Source organism: Mauremys reevesii, linkage group 16, assembly GCF_016161935.1.
Source record: "Mauremys reevesii isolate NIE-2019 linkage group 16, ASM1616193v1, whole genome shotgun sequence".
Taxonomy (NCBI): domain Eukaryota; kingdom Metazoa; phylum Chordata; order Testudines; family Geoemydidae; genus Mauremys; species Mauremys reevesii.
Genome location: NC_052638.1, coordinates 25,201,934 through 25,216,435, shown reverse-complemented (window position 1 = coordinate 25,216,435; position 14,502 = coordinate 25,201,934). Strand labels below are relative to the sequence as shown.

At 39.3% G+C, this 14,502-nt stretch overlaps 1 protein-coding gene across 3 annotated transcripts in view; it reads right to left on the bottom strand.

Moving 5' to 3' along the window:
* Nucleotides 1–539: 539 nt before the first annotated feature.
* Nucleotides 540–14,502, bottom strand: part of LRP3 (LDL receptor related protein 3) — a 33,300-nt gene continuing 19,337 nt past the window's right edge. For 2 of the 3 annotated variants that reach the window (XM_039503978.1, XM_039503980.1), the window contains exons 4-7: nt 7,314–7,522; nt 5,937–7,023; nt 5,298–5,430; nt 2,606–4,396 (exon numbers count right to left, since the gene is read on the bottom strand). In XM_039503978.1, coding sequence (XP_039359912.1) covers nt 3,581–4,396; nt 5,298–5,430; nt 5,937–7,023; nt 7,314–7,522 — 2,245 coding nt within the window. In that variant the 3' untranslated portion in view covers nt 2,606–3,580. Of the gene's footprint in view, nt 732–1,413; nt 1,490–2,605; nt 4,397–5,297; nt 5,431–5,936; nt 7,024–7,313; nt 7,523–14,502 lie in introns of those variants that run through there. The other variant, XM_039503979.1, reaches the window with a different exon arrangement.

Here is a 14,502-nt window from a genome sequence, read left to right as displayed (position 1 = left end):
CCATTCTTGCTAAAGAACTGTGGTTAAAGAGAGTTAAATACATCAGACATGATTTTTTTTTAAATGTTAAAATAGTTCCCCCTTTCATTCAAAAACGTCAAAGATCCCAAGAAGTGCACTATGAGATTAACATAAAAATAAGAATTTGAACAATTTTATTGGCTTAGTAACTTCATCTTATGTAGCCATTGAAGCGAGATGATATTTTCCCTAATCTCAAAAGGAACAAAGGTTATTATTCATTTTTCCTTTACATTTTTGTCTCAGTTTTTCCAACTATTTTTTAAGCCTTTATGAACATGCAATTTTTATTAAAACAAATAAAATAAAGGTTTTTTCATGGAAAATTAAATAAAATTAAATAAATCTTTAAAAGCTGGGAAAATACTAGGTCTATAGTAAGGCAAACCTCATATCTTCTATCAAGTCCCTCCAGTCCATGATACTGTAATGCACAACTTGTTTGTACTTACAGAACACAACAGATTTCTCCTGCAAAATGTTTAACAAGAGTTAGGGATTCTTCACTTTAAGCAATATACTAGACAAAACAAAAATCACAGTTTATTGCAGACTACAAAAAAGTTATGTGCTTTTCAAAAAGCAACAGGGCTGTATATTTTAGTTACGCAGGGCTATACGTTTCCACAAAGAGGAAGCTGAACATTTCCTGGATGATGGCATTTGTAAACTTCATTACAGCTTCAATTTTTCAGTTTCGAGTTGTGATGCTTAAATATACAAGGAAGAAATAAAAACTGATTTGTTTAAATTACCATTTAGTTATCAAAATGAATCTTCAACAGTACGCAAAGTATGTCTAAAAGCGATACTAAGAAATTATTTGAAGTTACATCTTTTTTAAGCTAAAGGATGGCGTTACTAGTTGTGCACTGCTGTACCAAAAGATCGTTATGTTCTGAAGTACATATTTCAACTTAAATTGTCAGAAGAACATTACAATAGTGATAATATAATTTAAGGCTTAGTAGGATCAAAATGATTTTATTATAGAAAGAAATATGTTTCTGTAACAGAATTAAATATACATTTATTTATAAGGTTCTTTTTGTTTGTACAGTATTTACCCTGAAATGTAATCTTCCACCCAATTATAACTAGGTTTACTATTTTATAAATACAATTCTATGTACTTAAAATTACTTTTAGACAAAGAGAGACACTAAAAACTGTAGCCTTGAACACAAACATCCCTGGCAGGTTAATGACTACAGTACATGTCCTTTTAAGGGTGGAATGTACCTAAAATGCTTACAAATGCTAGGAAAGTAAAATATTTTCAAAACTACTTTTTTGTTTGGCTAAATGACCTCTGACCATAGAAATATGTGTAAGGAAATATCTGACCAAACAGTATTTTTATTTTTTACTTCATGTTACTATGATTCTTACTGGAATGCACTTTGACCAAAACCCTTGCCTACTCCTAATCTTCTTACAATTTTGAATCTTCTGCTTCTTCCTGGTTCTGGAAAACACAATATAAAAGTAATTTGTGTCAGAGGAAAAATAAAGCACATCAATGCTGTACTTTCACATTATGATTTGGCAAAGCCAACCAAAGCACAGTGGGCCTAGCCCTGACCTCATTTCTTGGCTGGGACTCCCACTGGCAGTTCTGTAGAAAGATCAAGGGCAGAATATAGCCCATTAAAAGGATAAACACCTTGACACTCAGGTCAATTCACCCTTCACTGCACAGGCTCAACTCCCATCACATTCAAGTGACCTGCAGGAGTTAAAGACCATTTGGATTGTGCTGCCCAGGTTAAACTCCTCTGTAGTTTTCATAGAAGATCAATTAATAACCCTGTCAGCACAATCTGGAGTTAAGGCTCCTATTCAATCCTAACTGGAAGCTGTCCTACAGTAGTAGACAGTCTCAGAGCACTGAGATACACACCATCCTGCACCTGCTTCCCTATAAAGGAGAGGCAACTAACTTACTTTCTCCATTCTAAAAAAAATTGCTGACAGTATTTTTTTAAATTATGTGCTTCTTCAGAAGAGGAAAACTAAAGTAGAAATTGTACATTAAAATATGGGGTGAAATCCTGGCCCTATTGGAGTCAATAGCAGAGCTCCCATTCACGTCAACAGAGCCAGGACTTCACCAGATAACGTTTGTTGTTCTGTAGTGAGTCACTCCTACCTAGGTCACATCACCACCTCTCATAGTTACATAGCTTGGCCATTTTTAATTAAAATTTAAAAAGCAAAAGGCACAGGGGTCTACCCAAACTACTTCAAAGTCTGCAAATTTTCAGTTTTGAAAACAGTGCCGATCTTTTCAGCTAGCATGTATCTAAAAGAACAACAGAACAATGTGTATACCATTAAAAAATCCACTAACTGCAACTCCCACTCTAGCTAGTGAGAGCTGGAAGCACTCATTAACTCTCCAGACCTGCAGCCCGTCAGGGTAATTCGCTGACAGGCTGCAAGACAGTTTGTTTACATTGACCGGCTGCAGTTCGCCATTCCCAGCCAATGGGAGCTGCAGGAAGCAGTGGCCAGCGTATCCCTGCAGCCTGAGCCGCTTCCCGCAGCTCCCATTGGCCAGGAACAGTGAACTGCAGCCACTAGGAGCTGCAGGCAGCCATTCCTGCAGTCAATTGAAATAAACTGTCTCACGGCCTGCCAGCGGATTACCCTGACGGGCTGCTGGTTGCCCACCACTGCTCTAGACCAGGCCCTAAAATGGCATTATACTAAAACCTTAAAAAAAGAGAAGAAGAAAAAAAAAAAAGATTCAAACTTAACAAAACCATTGTGAATATGATAAAATATCTGATAATACAAATGTGTTGCTGCACATGGGGCTTAATGCACTCCAGTTATCATTAACATGGCTAATTTGTTATTACAAAGTTATAGCAGATAAAAAACCTGATTCTTCTCTGTATGCAGAATACAGAAACTTTGGTTGCAATCGATGCTTTTGGATATCTATGGCCCACAATACACTTCTGAAGGGAATGGAAAAAAAGTGGTAATTTTCAGAAAAGAGAAAGAGGAGCCATAGGGATTTGACTTTATGCTAAACGTATTTTGGGGCTCTGTAAACATTGTTTAATTAAAACCAATAATCTAAAAAGACAACAATTTGATATTTCTAGCTGAACACTGACAGTTGTAACTCCCTGTGACTGACGCCTACACAGACTGCCAACTGATTTCTCTCTAGCACATTAATGTCAATGGTAAGTGACTTTAAACTAAAACTCAAATTCCCTGATTGCAAAGTGAACGTGAATAAATGAACAGAACAAACAAAGGAGGATGGAAATACTCCCAAATTGTGACAATAGATTCTCACTCACTCTTGGCCCCTAAACACATACATTGGCCTAGTTTTACCCCTCTGGAGTTTCAAGCATATCAACAAAGACAAAATTTGTCCCATAGTCTTGTCATAGGTATTCTACTCCCTCTGGGATAAATGCACATTGGTTCTAACAGATTACACTGAGAGCACGGATGTGTTGGTTATAATCAGTGTGCTCTGCAATGTACATTTTAAAGTTACAAAAATCTACAGGGCCAAAACAAAATGTCATTAGCAAACTAGTAATGATTCATCATCACTGGTATTGATTTCTGAGCGGGGAGTAGAGGATTCTAGCATTGGCACTTCCACAGAATGGCAACAAGCCGCGTGAATACCCAAAGGTTCTTCCCGATAGGAATGAGGGCAACATCTCTGCTGTCCATCCACCTGAATACAAACATTCATAGGGCTGTCTGAGTAATTAGACTCCCACTTTTTTAAAGGTAATCTACATGGCTCTTCACTCAGCGGATGACTCCTGTTTAAACTACTGTTCTCTGTGACAGTCCTTCTGGATACCGATCCTCCACGGAGTGTTTCTGTAACACTTTCAGACAAAGGGTCTCTGAAAGCTTTTCCTGAATCCACCCTCTTGGTTTGTTTAAGCTCAGTGCTGGAGGTCTCCTCAGCACCTGAAGATTTGTCACTGTGTCCAGTCTCAGGCTCTGCCTGTGCAGCCGTGCAAGTATTAGATAAAACACTAGAGGGTGATGGCTCTGTGGTGTCAGTCTCTGGCTGCAAAATGCTACTTCCAGCTTCTTGTAGCCCTCTAACCTGGCCATAGGTCTCTGCCTCTGAATTAGGTCTTTCAGGGGAAGGTGAGGGATTCTGGATATTTCCTTCGGTGTGATCGATAATTCCATCACCCAGCGTTGTTTGGGAAGTGTGCGCAGGTGTTAAGAGAGGGATCTGTCCTCTCACTCGTGGCCTGTGGAACAGTCTGTTCCAGAGTCTGCCCAAGCGCCTCCGAGATGAATTCCGTCTCGATGAGTGGCGTCTCATCTGTCTCCTCATTGCTGTTCGGATGTTCTGCAGCACAGATGCCTATAAAACAGAATCAAGGAACTGTAATTTCTTGATGTTTCCACTGGAGAACACTATCAAATATCTAAGACTGTCCTGCCCACTAAATTCTCCATCTGACTCCTAAGAATGCTACTCAGATGGAAAGGTTACAGTTTAAGTTTAAACTCCTGCTTAAAAATCAAGCCAAAGACTGCTCATTCTGCATCAAACTTCTTTCCTCCAGAACTTTCTCTCGCCACTTGCATTTAACAAGCCCCACCCCCAGCAATAATCAACTCAGCATAGTTAGATGCAGGATTTGCCATACTGGACCACACTATTGGTCCACCGAATCCTGTCTCATAGGCACTGCCAGGAGGACTTGATAACAGCTGATGCCTCAAACCTCCCCTCTGCTTACATAATTACAAGTGCTGAGTCAGGTCATGAAGTTATCACAATGGGGAGTGAAATGCATTTGACAGAGAGAGAGAGGGGAAGGCAGATATGGGAGACTACAAAAATACAACAGGACTTTTTGTTAAAAAGCTTTGCATTTGTTAATAAAAATAACTCCAGAATTTGTCAGAAGACAAATGCCCACACTCCTTATTGTATTTTCTATACAAAGGAAATTCTTTTGTACTTTCAGCTTGAAATGCTGGTTTCCTTTCTGTTTTAGTTTGATATTTGTCTATTTATTGCTATTTTGATGTAAAACTTTTTTTATCCATTTAGCTTTCAGCATACGCATGAGTCCCCATTTAACTAGAAAACTTAGCCAGATCACTAAAACGTATAACAGCAATTCCTCAGTACAGAAGAAATCATGTTACAAGAGCATTTCCACAAATTAGAGTGACTTCATTGTTACTATTGCTTCAGATTCATTCAGTCTATCCAGTTTTTGATAGTTTGAACATAGAATGAAACCATTTACTTGCGATGCATTGTAAACAGGGAAATCTTCAACTGGCGGGATAAGTCCTTGTGCAATGAGCTGCCCGTAGGAAGGTGGAGCCTCACGTCGTACAAACTCTGCCTCAAGACGAGTCATCTGGGTTTCAAATGCTCTGAAACCAACAGAACCACAGTAAAATGGGGAAGGAACCCACAAAAATTACACAAACAGACCTTTCTAAAAACAGAGTCTTCTCTCCCAGTTCACTCAGGGCTAGTGTCATCAGCCAGAAGGGCAGTACTACATTAAAACATATGTTTTCATAACAACAGAAGTAAAGGTAACTCCACTGTAACTCACTGAAACCCTTCTCTTCACTAGGAGGCTGAGATATGCAAAAGAACTAACAGTATGGTATACCGGCATATTACTGTGTAAATATAGAGGAAGAGACAGTCAAATAGCCACTTGTCAAAATGTAGGCCATTAGCTTTTACTGCTAAATAAACAGCACAGTGGCCATTTTTTTAAATCCCATCAGTTTCATCGGACCCTGGCTTAGTTTTACTGTGTGTTTCAAAATTCACTCGAATTGATATTTTATTCTTTCCCCTAAAGTGATTGAAAGAAAGGCTCACCTAGTAAAGTAAGGACATTATGAACATACAAGATTTTCACCTGTATTCCCTGGTCCTTAGTGAGTAGAGTTTAAATGCACAACCCAGTGCTATCACCAACAGCAAGCCACACACAAGACTCCCAATCAGAGCAGCTGTGATGACTTTTCTGGGCACTATAACCAGACAATTATGTTCATCACTTCCATCCTGGCAGTCTTCTTGGCCGTCACAGCGCCAAGTCTCAAAGATACAGAGATTTGTGCCACAGTGAAAGTTTCCTGGTTGGCATGTAAAGCAGTTCTTTTCATCTGAGCCATCTGGGCAGTTCTTTTGGTTATTACATCGGTCAAGTATTGAATAACACAGTCCACTGTTTCCTTCGCATGGGTATTCATTTTTCTGGCAAGCTGGACAGTTCTCTTCATCTTTGCCATTTGGGCAGTGCCACCAACCATCACAATGCTGCTTATCTGTGAAACACTCCTCATCACTTCCACAAGGGTGTTCCCACGGAAGGCAGTAACCTTTCACCTGATAAGTTGCATTGAATCCATGGCCAGTACTCTTTGATCTGGCATGATATGAAATGGTGAGCTGACCCTTTGAGGACTCCACGCTCACTGCGTGCCTGTTGTTGTGATATGAAAGAGTTTGCATTAATTTATCACCTCTCTCCCCAATTCCATCATACACCTTTACATAGTCATTGTACCCTAACTGTAAATCAAGCTGCAAAAGGACATGCCGATTATCTTGTGTGTCCACATACCAAGTGCAGCGAAGGTCTGCCCGGCTGTGATCTGCACGGAATAAGTCTGGGGAAGCGAAAGACCCATAAAAATTACCCAGTCTTTTGCCACATGAAAGATCAGGGCAGTTATCTTCATCTGAACCATCACTACAGTCTTTAACTGAATTACATCTCAACTCATTTATCAAGCACTTGGTGGAATGGGCTATGCTACATTGGAATGTTCCTGAGGGACAGATGCTGGACTGAGGCTCTGTTGGAGGGATGGTGCAGTTTCTCTCATCCGAGTTATCCCCACACTCATCCATGGAATTACACTTCCAAGTGTTGGGAATGCACTTGCCATTTACACAGTGGAATTCATCAGACTGGCAAATAGTCTGGCCTATTTTTCCTGTGGGGGGAAAAAATAAATATTTAAACTTTTAGAAACATCTGATGCCATGTGTTAGTTCTAATATTTTATCCCAGTGTGCAACCATTGACTCTTGGTCCAGCTCTTCGCCAGAAGAATTCTCTAATAAAGCCAAATGGTGAAAATATACAAGCTTCTAATGACTCATTGGCATTTATAGAAGACTTTGGTCAACAGAAGCCACTTTTGTCACAGGATTTGGGGTCAGGGTGGTTAAGTATTTCTGCGTAGTCCAACAAAATTAATTAAAATTGTACAGAGATTTTTACCTCGGATGTAGGAAAGGCGAAATCCCTGAGCCTGTCCCGAACTCAATGCGTCTGAGTGGAAAAATATCCAGACGTGATCCCGTGCAGAGATAAAGGAGGGTGGTATGGAGGATCCACACACTCTGTAGTCCTCCCTCTTGGAAGAGGGGCCAATCATCAGCCAGTCTACTGCACATTTCTGAGAGTCCTCCAAGTCAAAGTTCTTAAAACTGCCAGGAGCAAAGAAAACACAAATGAAAGACAGAGGATAAAATCTGGATTTAAGGACACAGCCTTTCACATACCAAATAGCTGATAGGAATAAGTTAGACACTCATAGTGCAATAACTGTGCAGGCAACCATGGCTGTCATCATTTTTCCATTTAGAAAATGCACCCACACCAGAAACTCAAGGTCCATATACATAAAAAAAACACAATAATATACAAAGCTTATTGACAAATCAACTTACATGAACACCAGCCCCAAAAAATCCCCGACAGGGTAAAATGATGGATTTTTCATCACTTGAAGTTCTTAAATCAGGACTGGATGCCTTTCTAAAAGAAATACTCTATTCAACCACAAGTTACAGCCTACAGTTATGCAAGTCAGATTAGGTGATCATAATGATCCCTTCTCGCCTTAAAAACTCTGAATAAATAAAACCCTTCTTGGACAAAGAACAATAGAGAGCTGTGCAAAGAACCCCAACAGTATCTGGAAGGGAGAAACAACCAACTCTTTGGCCTATACACAGGCAAAGGGAATGCAGAACAGTTCCTGAGTCTAATCCATTCTTTCCAGCTTCACATAAGTGCTCCACAAAAATCACAACAGCCCTAGACAATACAACTTTGTCTCCTTGAGAGAGGAAGTGTTGGCCAGGACCCTGGGGCTATCCCCTTGAGAGTGTGTGTGTTGCTGTCACAAAAAACATACCCAAGATACCAAAACCATGTTTTGTTTCTGTTGCATGCTGAAATGGGATTACCTAAGGCTAGCATGTTAAAAGTTAGCATAATACCCCAACCACATAACACTGTGGACTGAGAACTCTCAGAAATGGAGAAAGCCTTACCAAAAAGATGGGCCACATTCTACAGAGAAACTTTCATAGATATAGGAGAAAGCTCCATGAAAAAATAAATGGTAGAATATGACTGTCTGGAATGAATATCAGAAATCTAACTCCACAATATCAGAAAACTATAAGTAAGACAAGACATTTTCTTTGGGGCAAGAAGAAAAGTGAAGCTGCCATGAAGACTAAAGAATTCACTCTAGCCAAGAATCTCAAACTGCAATCGTCATTTTTTTTTATGCATACACAATATCCAGAAAAGGTCTATGATAAGGAGATATGATTAGCAAGAGAGAGGACATGGCATCAAGAGAATGGAAGGGGGCGGGGGGGTTAAAAGCACAAAACTGAAATGAAAACTCAGAGAAGTCTAATAAAAAATATGCAGTGCCCCAGAACGATCTAGGTGACAGAGGATAAATCAGCACAAAAATACACATCTACCCCGATATAACACTGTCCTCAAGAGCCAAAAAAATCTTACCGCGTTATAGGTGAAACCACGTTATATCGAACTTGCTTTGATCCGCCGGAGTGTGCAGGCCTCCCCCTGAGCACCGCTTTACCACATTATATCCGAATTCATGTTATAATGGGTCGCGTTATATCGGGGTAGAGGTGTAGCTTAATTCACCTTTTTCAAATCCTTTCCTTCTGTGATGTTCTCTGTCACTCTCTAGTTTGCAAGACACATCCCAAAAATACATCATTCTCCAATACCAGTGATACTATTAAATCCTGGTAACCTATGGATTTAGTAAACCAGGTAGTGCCAGAGATTTTCATTGCCAGGATGGGAAGGCAGAATATTCACAAAAGGTAAATTAAAATGTTCTCTGTCCGGTATGTCCTTCAAGAGCCTTCTTTGTGATGATGAAAAATGGACATGCAAACAAGAAAAAGCAAGAAAGAAATTGTTTAGAATGATGCAAACTGCATACAAGTAGAAGTATTGGGATGAAACTAGCAAAGAGAAAATTATGGAGGAACAACAAGAATACCCGCCGGCCAATTATATGTGTTAGCCTATGAAGCAATCCATCAAGTGAAATAGTAGATGCTCAGTCATAAATGGATAAAAAAAAAATCACTAGAAAAATATATTGAAGGGAACAATCCTGCATAACCTGAGAGAGATGGACCAGATCACTTATTAGGTCTTTTCCATCTCTAATTTCTATGATTAATTATAATTCTCCAGTAATGTGCTTAATAAATGTTGATGATCCCCAAAATTTGTCCTTCTTGAGTCCTGCCTTACATTTTAATTCTAGTAATTTAAAATGAGAAATTTCAACCACACTATGTTTAAGGTATGACAAAGAAAAAAAATCAGAAGAGTCAGAACAGTTACCCTACACTGTCAACTTACTCTGTTCTTGCCATAAGTCTATGTTCTGCAGATGACAGAGTGCTGCATTATGTCCAGGGCCTGTAATTAAGAGCACCTTATACTTGTAAGATGGTTTCCATGTGAGGATCTCACGGTGCATTACTAATAACAAGTCTTCCAGTTAATTATCACAGTTCTGTGAGCTAGGGAAGTATCTGTATCCCCATTTTCCAACAGAGAACATGAGATGCAGAGAGGATACGTGATCTTCCTCAATGCAACACAGTCAGTCAGAGGCAACAACAGGACAGAACCTAGGCTTCAACTCCATGCCCCATCCTTAGCCACAAGACCATCCCTCCCCTCAAATCATAGGATAAGTATACTGGTGCAGAGGCAGAATTGTATTTGTGAGCAACTATCCTTTCAAAGGGGCCATGAAGATGCATGTCTCTTGGAAACAGCCATTCCAGCGTATGAAAAGGTCAGATGCAGAATGTATTAAGTCTTCCCTTCAGCAATTTGTATCTAAAACTTCAAATCCCAAATACCAGCATCTAGCAAATTAAAGATTTTGGAAAAAATATTGTGGAATAAACAGTTTAAAAAACTGCCATAGGACATGAAAATTTTGGATTTAGTTTATGATTAAATCATATAAACAAGAGATATAGTAACAAGGGTGTAACTTGTACCTGTGCTGGCAATAAAAAGAGGTAAAAGGAAAGTAATTTTGGGCCTTGAACAGTCTCCTGCAAACTGTAAAATATGTCATTCCTTAAAGGGGTACTGCTGAGAATGGGGAGTTTGCACTCCAAAAATAGTTTTTCCTTAAGCTTCCTGACCAGTTAAACTGTCTGCATGCTGCAACAGAAATAAGTTTTGCGCCACCTAATTTAACTGTGGAATTATTTCAAACCAGCAAAGCTGATGTGTGTGAACTGGGTATCGAGTTGTACTTTGCAATTAGATATTAGATATTATGTACAGATTATAATTGGTTTACCACTTAGAAAACCGATCACAAAGGCAAGAATCTTTGAATGGGAAGTTTCTGCCACATTAATTTGCCAGACCTCCACTATTTCCAATCTTTCACCACTGGTAATTTGATCTTGTGCGGCTGCCACAGTCTATTTTTTTAATCCTGCCACCTATGAAACATAAGATTTACTATTCTAGAGATTTTATTCAACGGAACTCTCTCAAACTACAGTGTAAATTCTTTTATCAGCAGGGTCAGCCTGGCAGTTGAATGGGTAATGGTAACAAATAGAAGAGGGGAGGAGAGGCTCACACCGCCAATGCATACACATAATACAGATTCATTTCATACATTCTTAGGAAACAGACACAAAGGAACCTGATGAATTTACAGCTCCTGAGAGGGTTTGCAGCCTTCAACTGAGCTAATAAGTCACTTATTATTTTTTCTGGTTAATTAATAAAAAGGTGAAGAGTTAACTTGCTTTGAAATAGAGTGTATCCTTTTAAAATGACTTGGGCCTCCAACTGTCCAAATTAAGAACGATACATCCCCAATGAAATCAAGTGAGGCATGGGGGGATGGACATGACAGCGTGAAATTTGGCCAAATTAATTTGAATTTTTTGGGAGAAATAAAAATGCTTTAATGAGAAATATTAATTTCAGTTAATTTTCCTTCTGAAATGTCTGTTTTTATTAACTATTAAAATCAATTCTATATAAACTACAAGGTTCTACCTATTAAAAATATCCCACTAGACACTGGGTACATTCAATTTTTGAGGACCAAAATAATTCTAATGTGACTTGATGGAAAGACAGCTGTAACTCTGCTTTCCTAGAATTCTGCAAGAAATAGGTAAAGCACATGTTTCTTTTCACCAATATGATATCACTAAAGGCTACTTCTGATACACAGCGGGGATCCAGGAAGTTTACTGTAAATTACAGAATTGAATGTATAATGTATATTGTCTGTAAAATTGCTCCAAAAAAGAAGAAATGGCCCATAATGACATTTTCCCAATGACTTTCTAATATCCACATGTCACTGAGAGTAACTGCATTAAACCAGCTTAACATCAATATTCATTGTCACTGCTGTAAGTTAAAAAAAGATGTGCCATCTATGAAGCCACGGCCCTGCTGAGTTCTTTTACTGCTTAGACTTAAAGCAGCAGTGTACAGCCAAAATTTATTTCTTTATACATAATATTGTATAATCTACATCCCTTTGGAAGTGATTTAGGTCTGAACAACTACACAATAAAAATATTAAATACCCAAACTCTTAAAACTTAGAAAGAAAAACGAAGACTGAGTCCAGCACAAAAATGAACACGGGACAGTAACACACAAAAGGTTCAACCATTGTGATAAAAGATGTACAGAAGAGAGAAAAAATTAAGTACCTAACTTGGCCCTGAAAATCCATTAAAAATCCAGAATGAAATATTGTGGATAGATGAGCAAAGCACTGGCTCAATATAAAACAGAACAGTCAATTAAGCAAGAGAAGTCACTCCTGTTTGCCAAACTCTCTCGGCAAGGGTAGATTGTGAACACAGCTGATGGCTTAATTGGCTCATTAAAAAAAATTCTGTTTAACTGTTTAGAGCAAGGACCTGGGCCTCAGGAAGTTCGTCTCTTCCCAGCTCAACAATCGATTTGCTGTGTAACCCCAAGACAGACACAAAGAGCCTGCCTGTCAAGGCTGAGGCTAGCACCTACAATTCCAACTGAAGGCAATGGGAATGGTGGGTGTTCAGCACCTCTGAAAAATCATGCCTTAAACCTCTCCTAGAATTTACCCCCCTCTTACAAAGTAAGGATAACATTTACCTGCCTCACATGGATGACAGGCAGCACTCCCATTACTTTTCATTGATTACTTATATTAGTAAGGGTTTGCAGGAGCAGGACCTAGTTTTACAAGCTGCTTCCTGTACTGTGATGGCGTGAATAGGAATTTCAAGAGAACCTTTGCTGAATTTTCACAAGGCAGATGACTTGTATTACTAAAGCAAAAACAAATAAAAGATATGCACTCCAAAATGGTTAAGGAGGGTGTGACAGGTTCCCCCTCCCTTTCCAGGGTGCCACCTGCAACTGGAGTACCACTGAGCCTGCCTGACCCACAAGCCTGGACTCCCTTTCATCCTGTAATGCTGCAGCAAGCTGCAGACATGCTCTCGGTCTCACATTTTCACCAGCACACAGGTAGGGACACAGCTGGCTGCAGAAACACACAGACACTGAAATCAGCTCTGCATGGGACGGCTCAGCTAAGGAATTGCCCAGTACTCAAGTGCACACCCCCTCTAGAGGATAAACCCAAAATTATACCATATTGTCCTGCACAGAGAACTATACAGCATAAGCTCATGACATTCATCCCCTTCCTCAGTGTGGAGAGAGATATGTAACAGCTTTTTGCTCCCCAGTTATGAACTCCACACACTGGGTTTTAGAAAAACAAAAACAAGTTTATTAACTACAAAAGATGGATTTTAAGGGATAGCAAACAGATCAAAGAAGATTACCCAGCAAATAAAACAAAAATACAATCTAAGCTTAAGATACTAAAGAAAATGGTTACAAGTAGTAATTTCTCATTCTAAATGTTGTTTCAGAAAGACTGTAGAGATTCTTGAAGGCCAGCTGCTCTTGCCTGCAGCTTAAAAAGCAAATGTATTTTCTGACTGTTGAACCTGTCTCTGCTGAGTCTGAAAAATAAACTATGGAAGGGAAAAGAGAAAGCAGGAAAAGGTAAGCAGCTGAGGAAAATCAATACAAACATATGAGAGGAAAATATTAAAATAAAGTGTTCAAAGGGAATGCCCTTGGGAGACACTCTCTTTCATCCACATGTAGAACAGGACCCTGTTTTATTGCAAGCTGCTGAACAACAGGTTTAGAATAAACTGGCCCAGATTGCAATGATTTTGTTTACCATAACTACTGGCCATTGTAATTTCATCCCTTAGAGATTCTTGGTGTATCCCAACTATCCTATGTTGTAATGCTGCTGTCTTGCTGGCAGTGAGAACAGAAGATAAAAGGAAATACAGCTGGTTTAATACAACACACAGGATTCTTTTCCTTTCTAAAATCCAAAATATTATTGAATCAAGAAAAGTGACAATGCCAGTTTGCCCCTTCCATACCTTTTTATGAGAATGTTAGGGAAGGAGCATGTCTGGTGGTTAAAGCAACAAAATCTGAACACCTGGATTCTATTCTCCACTTCGCTATGGCCATGCTATGACTCTGAGCAAGTCACGTACCCTGCCTATTTCTCAGTCTCCTCATATGTACAATGGGGATAACACAGCAAGCCTTCTAGCGGTGTTGTATGCATGAATAGCTGTAAAGTGCTTAGAGATCTCCAAATGAAATGTTGTGCACAGGATGCAAAGTAATATTGGTACGAGTCACTCAGTCAGAAGAGAAGCTATTTAAACAAAACATCTTAACCCATCTGTCACCAGTGAACCAAACTGTTCCCTTGGACATACACACAAGGCTCCCATTGTCCTCAGTGAAACTTGTGCATGTGAATCTTAGGGCAGACGTTGGCCCTGTGTGTTTAAATCCCATCTGATTACTCTAGTGACAAAAACCAAACACTGCTAGCTCTTTACATAAAAAGAACAACTCAAAACCATGTAGCTGTGCACATATCTGACTTATGAAAACATATTACTACCATTTCCATAGTCGTCCTTCCCCCGTTACTTCAAATTCTTGGTTACTGATTATGGAGGGCCCAAATCAGCCTGGAAGCTGCTGGGGAGGGCTACCA